The 13,178-nt window shown below is 57.5% G+C and overlaps 3 protein-coding genes across 3 annotated transcripts; 1 reads left to right on the top strand and 2 right to left on the bottom strand.

The window, feature by feature from the left end:
* Positions 1–9: 9 nt before the first annotated feature.
* On the top strand, positions 10–2,265 carry PTSG_05810 (uncharacterized protein). Its single transcript, XM_004992645.1, has 6 exons — positions 10–355; positions 693–787; positions 978–1,032; positions 1,224–1,300; positions 1,557–1,628; positions 1,868–2,265. Exons 1-6 carry the CDS (start codon positions 71–73, stop codon positions 2,076–2,078), a joined length of 795 nt encoding a protein of 264 aa, XP_004992702.1. The 5' UTR covers positions 10–70; the 3' UTR covers positions 2,079–2,265.
* A 148-nt stretch (positions 2,266–2,413) lies between these two features.
* On the bottom strand, positions 2,414–4,802 carry PTSG_12364 (uncharacterized protein). Its single transcript, XM_004992644.1, has 2 exons — positions 4,075–4,802; positions 2,414–3,883 (listed from the first exon to the last, which is right to left on the bottom strand). The coding sequence occupies exons 1-2, from the start codon at positions 4,794–4,796 to the stop codon at positions 2,449–2,451; spliced, it is 2,157 nt and encodes a 718-aa protein (XP_004992701.1). The 5' UTR covers positions 4,797–4,802; the 3' UTR covers positions 2,414–2,448.
* On the bottom strand, positions 4,756–12,490 carry PTSG_12363 (uncharacterized protein). The gene is made up of 18 exons (XM_004992643.1): positions 12,137–12,490; positions 11,635–11,799; positions 11,214–11,310; positions 11,012–11,085; positions 10,633–10,789; positions 10,271–10,414; positions 9,764–10,044; positions 9,427–9,496; positions 9,124–9,221; positions 8,638–8,913; positions 8,191–8,322; positions 7,904–7,993; positions 7,463–7,675; positions 7,101–7,231; positions 5,960–6,796; positions 5,634–5,761; positions 5,367–5,396; positions 4,756–5,204 (listed from the first exon to the last, which is right to left on the bottom strand). The coding sequence occupies exons 2-18, from the start codon at positions 11,755–11,757 to the stop codon at positions 5,143–5,145; spliced, it is 2,943 nt and encodes a 980-aa protein (XP_004992700.1). The 5' UTR covers positions 11,758–11,799; positions 12,137–12,490; the 3' UTR covers positions 4,756–5,142.
* Positions 12,491–13,178: the final 688 nt, after the last annotated feature.

Raw genomic sequence — 13,178 nt, 5'->3', positions numbered from 1 at the left:
TGCAGAGCATTTGCGTTGCTGCCAACAAATTTTCCCAACTTTGGTTGTGCGACAGGCGACAGGCGAAGCGATGGTGCACGTTGAAGCGGCTGCGGTGGGGGACGATGCGTGCAGCGTGTTTGTGGCACCAGGCGATACGGTGGAGGTGGCGCCCGTGGAGGTGAAGGGGGAGAAGGACGCCGCGCTGAGGATAGGGCCGGGCCTGACGGTGATCCCAGAGACACAGCTGCGTGCCGCAGGCGTCCTTGACGGCGACGCTAGCAGCAGCGGCAACACGGCGATGTTGCAGGTGGTGGTGCCCGGCGATTTGCGCAGGAAGGGCAACATGGTCTGGGTCGACGGCGTCCACAAGCGGGTGCGATTGTCATCGTTGCTGCTGTGTGTGTTGTGTGTTGTGTGTTGTGTGTGTGTGTTTGGATGGAGTGGGCTGAGGAGAGTGGAGAGGGTGGAGAGGGGAGTAAAGAGGGTTTGTTTTGCATATTTTGCATATGTACACATGTGTACGTTGGTGTGTGTGTGTGTATGTGTGTGTTTCAATGTGTGCAAATGCTTATGTATGTGAATGTGTATGTACACGCTCGTGCACGCACAAATTCACTGCTGCAATTGCTCCATCAAGGGTTCACTTCAACTCTGACTCTCCTCTTGTTTCATGTCGTGATCATCTCATGTTGTGGTGTGCTTGCGTGTAGGCGCTGCCGGCTGAAGGCGATTATGTGATTGGGATCATCACGGGCACGCCTGGCGAAAACTACAACGTGGATATTGGCGGCTCCTGCAATGCCACGTGAGTGAGCGTGTATGGGTGTGTGGGTGTGCGTGTGCTTTTGTGGGAGTGCGTGTGCGTTTGTGTGCGTGTGGATGTGCGTGTGGGTGAGAAGGTGTGTGCTGCTGCTTCTGTACAAGTGTCCTGCATCAGCTGGAGCTCATCAACATTGTGTGTGTGCACTCCTGGCACGTGTGATGGACCCTTGCAGCCTTCACAACCTGGCGTTTGAAGGCGCAACAAAACGCAACCGCCCCAGATTAAAGGTGCGCGTTGTGTGTTTGTGGGTGTGTGTGCACGAGTGCGTTGTGTGTATGCGTGTATGTGTGTGTATGTGTGTGTATGTATGGTGTTGTTGTGTCCTTTTCCTTTGTCATCCAATCTGTGCACTTCTTCTCCGCCCATGCGTCTCATTCCCCGCACGCACACGCACGCACGCACATGTGTGTGCAAACAGGTTGGCGATCTCGTGTATGCGAGGGTACAGCTCATGCACAAGTACATGGAACCAGAGCTCACATGCGTACACGCCAGGTACAACAGCGTAATTTGTTGCTGTTGCCTGCGTGCTGCTGTTCCTCGATGCCATGATCCACACGCAAACACTGTGTATGTATGCAACTCTCTCATCTGCACCCACACCCACACCCACACCCACACCCACACCCACACACACACACACACACACACACACACACACACACACACACACACACACACACACACACACACACACACACACACACACCCACCCAACCACACACACGCACACTCGTTCACTCCGTGGCAGCGGCAAAGCGCAAGGGATGGGCCTGCTGGAAGGCGGGTTTCTGTTTGAGATCTCCCTCGGTCTCTCCCGCACGTGAGTGGTCTTGTTATGCTGCAGAGAATGACAATCAGGGGGTACACTGCACACACACGCACACACACACACACACACACACTCACACACACACACACACACACACACACACACACACATCCAGTAGACACAAGGCGTTGCTCACCCTGCCTTCCTCGCACCCTTCCTCTCACCTCAACCCCTCCCCCCCCCACAACATTCATCTCAACGCCCCCCGTTGCCAACTGCCATCATCACAGGCTGCTGTCGCGTGGGTGTGCGGTGCTGCATGCGCTCGGGGCGGAGCTGCCGTTTGAGATCACCATTGGCCGCAACGGGCGCGTGTGGGCCAAGGCGGCGCGCGCGTGCGAGACGATGCTGGTGGTCAACGCCATCAGGGCCAGCGAGCGCCTCAGCGCAAAGCACACGCGCGAGCTCGTCAAGGAAATGGCCCGCAAGATCAGATCATAGCGGCAGCGTGGATGCGCGAGCGGAGGGTGTGTGCGTAGTGGTGGTGGTTGTGTGTGTGTGTGTGAGGTTGCTTCGTGTCTCTCTTCCTTCACATCAAATTGTTTCCATGTCACGGTCTGCTGTGGCTGTGTCGATCATCAAAGTCTTGATTAGTGAACGAACGACACACGTAAACGCGCCGACCAAGCTCATATGCACAACAAAGGCGGGGCTTCCTAGTTAGACAGACACACACAGACACACACACACACACACAGACACAGACACACACACATCACACAGACAGACAGACAGACAGACAGACAGACAGACACACACACACACACAGCGGCATGGCCAGCATGTACGCGCCACCAATCATCCATTCCACTCAGCCTTGCTCGTACACATCCCACTTGAGCCGCCACACCTTGAGCGTGTTGTCGGGAACCAAACACGCCTCTGCTTCCTCCTCCTCATCTCTCTCCTCAGCGTCCTCCTCATCAGCGTCCTCCTCATCGTCGCTGTCGCTGTCATCACCAACGAGTTCAAACATGCGCTGCCCTGACGCTGTCGCGAGCAACGGCAGATACGGGTGTATGGACACACCGTTGGTGGCGGCAGTGTGGATGTGCGCTGTGGTCGCTGTTCTGCGCAGCGTGTACGCTGGGTCTGTAATGGTGGTGTCTGGTCCGTCCGAAGAGACGCACGACCAGAGATCGTAGCACACAATGCTGCCGTCCTGTTGCCCCGTGATGAGGTACTGCCCACTCGGGTCGATGTCAAAGTACATGCGCTGGTTGGTGGTGACGCCGCGCTGCAGGCCCAGCAGCGGCCGTGCCATGTTGCGCACGTCGTATCCCCAGATGTGCGGGTCCATGCGCGTGCCCACGTACACGTGCGGGTCGTGCGGGCTGAAGAGCACGTGCGTGACGCCGGATGACACGCGGATGTGCGTGGCGATGGTCCGGGATGAGCAGTCCATGAGGGCGACGTCGCCACCGTAGCACCCGGCCGCCAGCAGCCTGTCGTCGTGGTTGCTGAACGCAAGCGTTGACACCACGCCCTTCATGTGTTGTCTTGTCAAGTCCCAGGCGGTGTAATCGCGGCCAGGCCGCTCCACGTCGAAGATGTGCAGCAGCCCGCGGTGGCCGCAGAGCAGCTGCGAACTGTCGTTGGTGAAGGCGAGGGCCTTGGGCGCTGCAATTTCATCGTACTGGTCGTAGCTGCGATACGAGCCGATCAACGTGCCCGTGAACGCGTCCCACGCATGCACGGGGTGGTCTCGGCACGAGGTCACAAACAAGCAGCTCGACGGGTCCTCTGAGGTCATGCCTGGCAGCCAGCAGTAGTCATACACCAGCTCTCCTTCCGCCGCCGTCAGCACGGGCTGCCAAGTTGACGCAGCACCACCAACACCCCTGTCCTCTGCACCAATGTCGTCACTGCCGTCATTGCTGTGAACGTGCGATGCCGTGGGTGTTAGCTGTTGTCCATGTGGCGCTGCCGTTGGTCTGTCACTCGCTCGGTCCTCTTGGTCTGCAAGCGCGGCGTCATTCTGTGTATCCATGCCGCTGCTGCTGTCCTGAAGGAGCGCGTCCGGGAGGTTGAACAGGCGAAGGCGGTTGTCATCGCTGCACGTCAAGATACACAGGCCGTCCGGAGCCCACTGGCAGCCCTTCAGGAAGTTGTTGTTGCCACCTGTGTCACACCGCTTTGCCGGCGCTGCGACACTTGTGGGGAACGTGTCATAGCTCGGGGTGCACAGCTGCAACTGCAGCCTCATCAGCAACTCCTCTGCGCGTGTCATCGTCGATGTTGTCCCACTGTGGTTGTCGGTCGCATCGTTGTCCGCACTCAACATCACCAGCGATCTTGACATTGTCTTGCTTGCTTGTTGCTTGCTTGTTGTTGTTGGAGAGAACGAACGAACGAACATGAACGTGTTGTGCACACCAAAGGACTTAGGCCAAGCAGTGTTGCACGCCGAGCGTCGCACCACATAATTTCATCGTACTGGTCGTAGCTGCGATACGAGCCGATCAACGTGCCCGTGAACGCGTCCCACGCATGCACGGGGTGGTCTCGGCACGAGGTCACAAACAAGCAGCTCGACGGGTCCTCTGAGGTCATGCCTGGCAGCCAGCAGTAGTCATACACCAGCTCTCCTTCCGCCGCCGTCAGCACGGGCTGCCAAGTTGACGCAGCACCACCAACACCCCTGTCCTCTGCACCAATGTCGTCACTGCCGTCATTGCTGTGAACGTGCGATGCCGTGGGTGTTAGCTGTTGTCCATGTGGCGCTGCCGTTGGTCTGTCACTCGCTCGGTCCTCTTGGTCTGCAAGCGCGGCGTCATTCTGTGTATCCATGCCGCTGCTGCTGTCCTGAAGGAGCGCGTCCGGGAGGTTGAACAGGCGAAGGCGGTTGTCATCGCTGCACGTCAAGATACACAGGCCGTCCGGAGCCCACTGGCAGCCCTTCAGGAAGTTGTTGTTGCCACCTGTGTCACACCGCTTTGCCGGCGCTGCGACACTTGTGGGGAACGTGTCATAGCTCGGGGTGCACAGCTGCAACTGCAGCCTCATCAGCAACTCCTCTGCGCGTGTCATCGTCGTTGTTGTCCCACTGTGGTTGTCGTTCGCATCGTTGTCCGCACTCAACATCACCAACGCTCTTGACATTGTCTTGCTTGCTTGTTGCTTGCTTGTTGTTGTTGGAGAGAACGAACGAACGAACATGAACGTGTTGTGCACACCAAAGGACTTAGGCCAAGCAGTGTTGGTGGTGGTGTTGGTGGTGTTGGTGGTGGTGGAAAGCAGGGTCTGTGTGTGAAGCGTGAAGACGCGCGCGTGTGCGCGTGTGGATATCTGTGTGCATGCACTCTCTGTGTGCGAGGAGCAAGGGGCAGGGAACAACAACAACAACAGCAACAACAACAGCAACAACAACAAGTGGAAGGAATCAAGAACAAACATGGATGGTGGTGGTGCTGTTGCTGACACGGTGGGGGATGCAGAGTGATCGATGCAGTCAAGACACACACGCCTGCGCGTACATGTACGTGTACGTGTGCGTGTGTCATCATCACACGTATTGCACGGTGTTGAGCTCCTTCTCCATGTCGATGTTCTTCGTCTTTTCCTTAACTGCTCATCACAAGCAACGCGGGAAAGTGTGAGACACAAGGCGACATGAGGAAGGGGTGTGTCGGGTTTGGGTCCCTCCGTCCGTGCATGCTCGTGTGTGTGTGTGTGTGCACACTCATGTGTGTGCATGAAGATGCGCGCGTGCATGCAAAGGTTTCTTACATTGTCCGACGAGGGGCTCGCCTTGTCCGACTGCAAGAGGGGAAGCAACAGGGAGAAGCAGGGGTGCGTGGTGGTGGTTGTGGGTGGTTGTGGGTGGTGGTAGGTGCACAATTAGTGTGACCAAGGTGAGTGAAGGAGAGGGAGATGCTACAGAGACAGACCACACAAGCACACGCATATGCACACACACACACACACACACACACACACACACACACACACACACACACACACACACACACACACGCAGTGCAAGGGGCAACGTACGGATGGAGGAGGAGCGCTCTGAACGGAGGACGCGCGAGTCGCGCATACGGCTCTGCTTCGCCTCGTTGGCCCAGAACTGCGCCTTGCTGTCGTCCATGTTCAGCCGGCTCCCGCCCCGCACAGATTGCCTGCAGGCACACACCAAGGGGCACACGTATCGCAAGCACGCACCAACAGATTAGACCATCGAATAGCAAGCAATCGAGCAAAGCAAGCCGACATCAACTCCACTCGACAAGCAGTGTCATCATCACCAAACCCCCTCACACAGTCTCCGACCACAACCACCGCCTCCCCCTCCCCCCAAACTTGGCTCCACCACGTACACGGGCGGGTGCTTGCGTCGAACAGCCCGGGCCTCGGCGCCGCTCTGCGCCTTGACCGCCTCCCGCACGCGCCGCCGCATCTTGCGCGCGTTCTCCTCCATCTTCGCCTCAAGCTCCACAATGCGCTTCTCGTAGGCCTTGATGCGCGTGTCCGAGACGTGCAGCTGGCGCTGCAGTGTGCGGCTCTTGGTGGCGAGGTCCTTTGCCTCCCGCCGCAGCCGCTCGTTCTCCTTGTGCAGCACCTGCTGCTCCGCAGACCCGGCGCCCTCCTCCCCGGCGCCACCAGCCGTGCCCGCAATCGCCCCACTCTCCCGAAGGTGGTTGAGCGCGGTGCGGCACTGCTCAAGAATGGTCTCGCGCCACTTCTCCGACATGGCCGTGTACGAGTGCAGCTTCTGCCGCGTCGCCACGCCAATCACCTCAGACTCCTTCTTCTCCTTCTCGCTGGCCGCCGCGCGCTCGCTCAGCTGTGCCAGCTCCGTCTTCTGCGCGTCGACCACGTGCCGCTGCGCCTCCAAGTCTGACTTGAGCTGCTCCACCTCCAACAGCAGCTCGTCCTTGTCCGCCTGGTTCTTCTCCAGGGCAGCCTTGGTCGTCTCCAAATCGGACCGAAGCGCCGCAAGCTCCTTGCTGTCCTCCTCCCGTTGAAGCGACCGCTGCTTCTCGAGTTCTTCCCGCAGCTCCGTCATGCGCTTCTCGTCTGTCGACCGCGCCTGCGCCTCCTTCTGCTGCACGTTCTCCTCAATGGTCACCAGCTGCGACATGAGGCCCTCGATGCGCGCCTGGCTCTCCGCCTTGTGCTGCCGAAGCTCCTCAGCTTCCTGCGCCAGCTTCTCCCTGGCACCCAGATTGTGTTTGATTGGTTGTGTATGTGTGTGGTTGATTGATGTGTGTGTGTTTGTGTGCGGTTGATTGATGTGTGTGTGTGTGTGTTCGTGGTTGATTGATGTGTGTGTGTGTGTGCGTTTGTGAGTGTATGTGTGTGTGCGTTTGTGAGTGTGAGAAGAACGACAGAAACCTGCGGGGGATGCAGGCATTTGTTACATGTGTCAAGTACCACCGCCACAACACCAAGCATCATGCCACCACCATCACCCCTACACTGCACTGCATTGCAGTGCTTTCCATCGCGTCCGCGTACTTTGCCTGGAGGAGGTCTGCGTGCTTCTTCTCGAGCTGGCCGTACGAGACCTGGCTGGTGGTCAGCTCCCGCCGCGTCGCCTCAAGCGCCTCCTGCAGCTTCGTCTTCTCCTCGCCCATCTCGCTTTGCACCTGTAGATGTGTGTGTGTGTGTGTGTGTGTGTGTGTGTGTGTGTGTGTGTGTGTGTGTGTTGAGCGGTTGGTCGGGTTGATGTGGCAACAAGGAACGCAGTCCACAGGTAAGCAGGGAGGGATGTAGCCAAACATTGCACACATAGACACACACACGCATGCACCCACCCACACAGACACACACACGCACCCACCCACACATACAGACACACAACACATATGCACTCGCACCTTCTCGAGGTCGCCGCCCTTTGAGAGGAGCTGCTTGACATACGCGTGCACCTTCGACAGCTGCGTGTCGACAATGGTGCCCGTTTCCGGCAGTTCCGCCTCGGCGTCCTCTGCTGAGGACAGGCGCGCCACAGCCTCGGCGACAGATGCCAACTGCGCCGCCGTTGCGGCCGTCTGCTCTTCCATGGCGCCCTGCAGCTTCTTCGTGCGCTCCTACACACAGTCGTGGTTTTGAGAGAGAGAGAGAGAGGGGGCGGGGGAGTAAGTAACCAGGAGAGAGGGGGCGTGAACGTTCGTACGCACGTCCAAAACAAACAATCGAGGGATGGTGAGTCATGTAAGCGATGCAACACATCACACGAGCACACCCACACACACACCCACACACCCACCCACCCCACAACCCCCCCTACACACGTGCATACAAGCAGCTAGACTTACGATTGCGGCCTTGAGGTCTGCGTCGAGTTTGCCGTTGACCATGGCCATATCCTCAATGGCAGACTCGTACTCCTCATTCTCGGCCAGCAGCTGCGCGGCGTGACAGACAGGAAGACAAACAGGAAGGAGGAAGGTGACGATGGGGGAATGAAGGGTTGTCGGTGGTGGTTATACGTGCATGTGAGTCGTTTGCAAGACTGTGCAGAGGGATAGAAGCAAGGAACGAAGCAGTGAAGGGACCAAGTAAGGCAAGGAACGCGACGACAAAGCAATACCGCCCCACGTACATTAGTCTCGACCTCCTCCTGTTCCTGGAGGAGTTGCTGCAGCTGGGCCTTCTCCGAGGCGAGCTTGGTGATGGTCACCTTATCCTGCGACAGAACCTCAATCTCCCGCTCCAGCTCCCGGATAAACTTGTCCTGCACGCAATTCACGCCCAGCAGGGGCATGGTGGTGATGGTGGCGAGTTGTGTGAGCAGCGAAACAGCACAGGCGAGACCAACGATAGGAATATGGCACGCAACCGTTCAATAAACATGCGACAGTACACACACACACACACACACACACACACAGACACACACAAACATAGAGAGGGAGAGAGACACCCACCCACCCCCACCCACACACAGGCATACACTCCCCCCCCACACACACAGGCACACGCACACATAGCGTACAAACTCCAAAACAGTTCCAATAACCACCACGACCACCACCGCCACCATGATAACCTTGTCGTCGAGCAGGTTGAGGAGTTCCTCTTCGCGTTCCAGCAGTTCTCTGCGTTCTTCCTCCGAGATGCCGCCCGCCTCCTTGGGGCCGGCACCCTCTTCCTCTTCCTCCTCGCCCTCTGCCAGCGCCTTGGTCACCGCGTCGCCGGCCTGTGCTGTCAGGGCAACACGGTCTGCCTCGCTGACGGTGCCACCCTCGCGCCAGATCTTGAGCTCGGCCTCTGCCGCCTGCAGCCGCTTGGCAAGCTTCTTGATCTCCTTCTTCGCTTGGTCCAGCTGCCACACGGCGTGGGACGGGCGTACGATATGGGTGATGTGAGTGAACGTAGGATGTGCGTGTGTGCGTGTGCGCGCGCGTGTGTGTGTTTGGGTGTCACAGTGGATGCGGTGGGTGATTGCCATGTGCGTACATGCGACACAGGGAGAGTTGTGTGTATTGTACACTACCCAACACAACACCATACAACACCATACGAATGACGGCACCTGTTTCTGGAGCTCCTCGGCGCTGTACTTGACGTTGATGACGGCGCGGTTCTTGATGCGCTTCGCTCGCTGGCCAAACCGCAGCGTCGAAATCGTCTCTGCACACGCACACACACACGGCAGGGCGTGATGGAGGTGGTGGTGGTGGTGGGATGAGTGGAGGTGGTGATGAGTGTGATGGTGGCGTGAGGTGAGGTGGTGATGAGTGTGATGGTGGCGTGAGGTAAAGATGGGCAGCCATATGCTGGTCACGGATGAGGGAAAGGTGCTCTCAGTTACTACTTGACGCACACACATGCGTACCCTGCTCGTTGTAGGAGGAAGGGCTGCAGCAGATGATGATGGTGGTGCGGGAGTTGCCACCAAGCGATTCCTAAACACACGCACACGCAATGGAGGCAGAAGCAAGCACGCGCATGTCAAATCTCACAAATGTATGCGGACACGCACAACAAAGCACTTGCACATCAGCAAGAACAGCAGCAGCAACAACAACAACAACAACAACAACAACAACAACAACAACAACAACAACAACAACAACAACAACAAGAACAGGAGCAAGAACAACAAACACACAGACAGACAGACAGACAGACAGACAGACACACACACAACACCAGCACCACCGTCGGCGGACCTGGAGGATGCGGGTGAGCTTGGAGTCACGATAGGGGACGTGTTGGCGCTTCTGCCCGTCGGTCAGGGACATGATCACGAGACCGAGCGCAGAGAGCGATTTGTTGATGTTCTTTGCCTCCTGCAGCACCTCGCCCTCCGCGTGGGTCTTGGAGACCTTCTCTGAACCCGCAAGATCGACGAGGAAGAGCTTTCCGGTCTTCATGCCGCCGCGCACCGTGTCCTTCTGCGAAATCTCCATCAGAAACACAGAGTGGCTGCGGGAGCTGATGTCGTTCATGTCTGCAGGCGGTAGTGGTGGGCGGTGGCGATGGTGAGTGGGGGTGGTGATGATGGGTGGGGCGACAATTATGTAGTGCAGCATGAATTGTCCACACACATACACACACACACACACACACACACACACAGACAGACAGACAGACACACACACACAGACACAGACACACACACACACACACACACACACACACACACACACACACACACACACACAGGGGCGACCGACTTGTTGACGCGACGGATCGTCGCTCGGCGCCGGCACGCATGACATCCATGACGTCCTCCGGGTCCTGCATGTACAGCTCCGTCGCGTGTCGCACATACACCCCGCGCTCACGGTTCTCGTGGATCTGCAGGTTGTCGTTGCCGTCTGCACGCAGCGGTGTTGGCGGCGGTGGAGGTAGCAGGGGTCGGGAAGGGAGATAGAGGATGAGGAAGCAGGGAACGTCGCAAGCAACCACACAGAAGGTTGCACCCCGAATACACACACACAAGGAAATAAAAGCACACACACACACACAAGGAAATAAAAGCACACACACACACACACACACACACACACACACGCACGCACACGCACGCACGCACCGCAGAGGAGGTCTGAGATGCGCTCCATGTAGATTTCAAAGTAGGAGACGCGGACGGTGAACTCAAGCGTCTCTGGCGCCATGTCGATGTACTGGAAGATGTTCTCCACAATCCGCGGGATGATACCGCGCGACGCAGGGTCGTCGATGCTCGGGCCCTGATGGTGGTGGTGGTGGTGGTGATGGGGTACGGTGGCAGCGGTGAGCGACACGTTGCACACTCAGACACAGGGGCGCAACATCCACACGAAAGCACACACGTGCAGTGAAACACAACCACGTATGCGCACACACACACACGCACACACACACGCAAAGACACACACACACACACACACTCTCTCTCTCTCACTCACTCACGCACACAGATAAATACGCACCTCCATGGTATGGGTTTTACCCGAGGAGGTCTGACCATACGCGAAAATGGTGCCGTTGTAACCCTTGAGCACATCTACGAGGAGGCATGAGCGATATCCATGGTGGCGTGGCGTGAGATGACATCATACGCATATGGTGTCACGCTGGCGCAACCCACGTGCAAACGTGCCGGTGATGCACACATGCAACTTGGTGGCGCACCTTCGACGATGGGGCGGGCGGCATACTCGTACACGTCATCCTGCGAAGAATCTCCGTCAAAGACGCGGTCGAACGTAAACTGCGCCTGGCGCTGGCCCTGTACACGAGACGCACAACAGCACGCAAAGGACACGACGAAGTCATCGTTTGTCAGTCATTGTTGCTCGGATCTCAAACACATGGGTTGTACACAACAGGGGAGAAGAGAGACGGGTAGATTGATAGGGAAGGGGGAGAAGGGAGAAGGGAGAAAAGGGGGGAAAGGGATGTACAGACAGAGACAAGAGAAGTACACAAGCACATGTACATAAGCACATGCACCCACACACCCACACACATCCACTCACATGCACACCGCATACATCCACACACTCCCGCCCATACGCATTGGAGCACACGGCACAGTGAACGAGTGCCGTACATCAATGCTGACTGTTGATCCAGAAGGGTCCACGGTGGAGATGTTCACGCCACCACGCGACGTCTCGTTGCTGAGCTGTGGCCGAAAGCGGCACACAACCCGCACATTGCCACCACTCGACATGATGCTGCCACGAAGCTCAGGGCAAGGTCAAAGCCAAGGTCCCTGTTTCCGCAGCACGTGTGCGAGGACAGCACGCCATTAGGCGCCGTTCAACAAGGTTGCAGCAGCAAAGTGAGTGAGGTTGCATGACTTGACAGGTACGACCCGGGCCACACAACTGTGTGGCGTGTCGCGGTCCCTCCATGAACAAGCCACAAGCGCAACAAGTGCAACGCCAACCCTCGTCAAACACAGCACGGATACACAGGAGCAGCAGCATAACAACTCCAATGACGCGCAACTCGTCATACCACCCCCTCCAGCGCACACACACACACACACACACACACACACACACACACACACACACACACACACACACACACACACACACACTCACCGATACAGAAGAGGAAGGACGATTGCGGTGCCGCACACAGCGCAGCAGAATGATCACGCACGCACGTACACACAAACAAACACCAAACGCTCAATCCAACAACCCAAACGGCCAAGCGCGCTGGCACAATCGAAATGGAAAGAGATGGAGGAGGGAGAGCGTGCGTGGGTGCAGCACGAGGAAGGGTGTGCGCTGGCGTCTGTCCTCTTCTCCTTCCTGAGTGAAGTTTGCACGCCACCAGCACAAAAGCACACCACGAAGCCAACAAGACAAGACAGCACAGCAAAGCAAGCGAGCGAAGGGGTATGGAAGGCAAACGCAACGGCTTCTTTGGTCGTTTGTCGTTGGTCAAAGATAATTCACGGATATCGCCATACAATATTCCACCCAGCAGCACACAGGCGGAAGAAGAGAGGGTGAAGCGTGGTTGCCCACAACAACACAACAAGACGCGGTGTGGTGGGTTTGGAGCCTGCTGTGGTGGTGAGTGTGATGGTGGTGGCAGTGGTGGTGTTGGCTTGCTGACGGATATTGAAGAGACAGGCAGCACCCACAGGCAACAGCAGCAACCACAGCAGCAACAGCAGCAGCAGCGTCAGTGGTGGCAGTGAGATCCAGAGCAGCAGAGGGACAGAGAACACCAGAAGAAAGGAAGGCGTGATTGGATAGTGAGGTGCGGGACGTGGCGTGTGGTGGTCGTGTGTCTGATTGACAAACAGGGAGTAAAGCCACACACACACCCCTCGCTGACGTGGAACCATGAGCAGGCACCGCGCCTATGTGTTCCTCGTCGCAGCAGGTATCGCCATGGTGGTGGTCTTGTGGAATCACACAAACGGTGGAGAGGGGCCAGGGTTGCTTGCAGACACATATGGTCAGCAAGAACAACCCTGGACAACGCCGAGACCGGTGCGGAGGGCTGGCGACACTCCACTCCCATCAGACCGCAAAAGTGCAACACAATCACAGGCGGCGAATCAGCAAGCCGCCGCAGGGACCGTGCAGGGCACAACACAAGCAGCAGCAGCAGGAGCAATAGGCA

The sequence above is a fragment of the Salpingoeca rosetta genome (genome assembly GCF_000188695.1).
Source record: "Salpingoeca rosetta unplaced genomic scaffold supercont1.15, whole genome shotgun sequence".
NCBI lineage: Eukaryota > Choanoflagellata > Craspedida > Salpingoecidae > Salpingoeca > Salpingoeca rosetta.
This window is presented reverse-complemented; position numbering and strand designations above follow the sequence as displayed.

Coding starts and splice junctions, on each gene's coding strand:
- PTSG_05810 (XM_004992645.1), top strand. CDS start 71: ATGGTGCACGTTGAAGCGGCTGCGGTGGGGGACGATGCGTGCAGCGTG. Junction 788..977: donor GGCGGCTCCTGCAATGCCAC/GTGAGTGAGCGT, acceptor GGACCCTTGCAG/CCTTCACAACCTGGCGTTTG. Junction 1,033..1,223: donor GCAACCGCCCCAGATTAAAG/GTGCGCGTTGTG, acceptor GTGTGCAAACAG/GTTGGCGATCTCGTGTATGC.
- PTSG_12364 (XM_004992644.1), bottom strand. CDS start 4,796: ATGTTCGTTCGTTCGTTCTCTCCAACAACAACAAGCAAGCAACAAGCA. Junction 3,884..4,074: donor TCGTATCGCAGCTACGACCA/GTACGATGAAAT, acceptor CGACAACCACAG/TGGGACAACATCGACGATGA.
- PTSG_12363 (XM_004992643.1), bottom strand. CDS start 11,757: ATGTCGAGTGGTGGCAATGTGCGGGTTGTGTGCCGCTTTCGGCCACAG. Junction 10,790..11,011: donor GTAAAACCCATACCATGGAG/GTGCGTATTTAT, acceptor CACCACCATCAG/GGCCCGAGCATCGACGACCC. Junction 8,914..9,123: donor CCGAGGAGCTCCAGAAACAG/GTGCCGTCATTC, acceptor GCCGTGTGGCAG/CTGGACCAAGCGAAGAAGGA.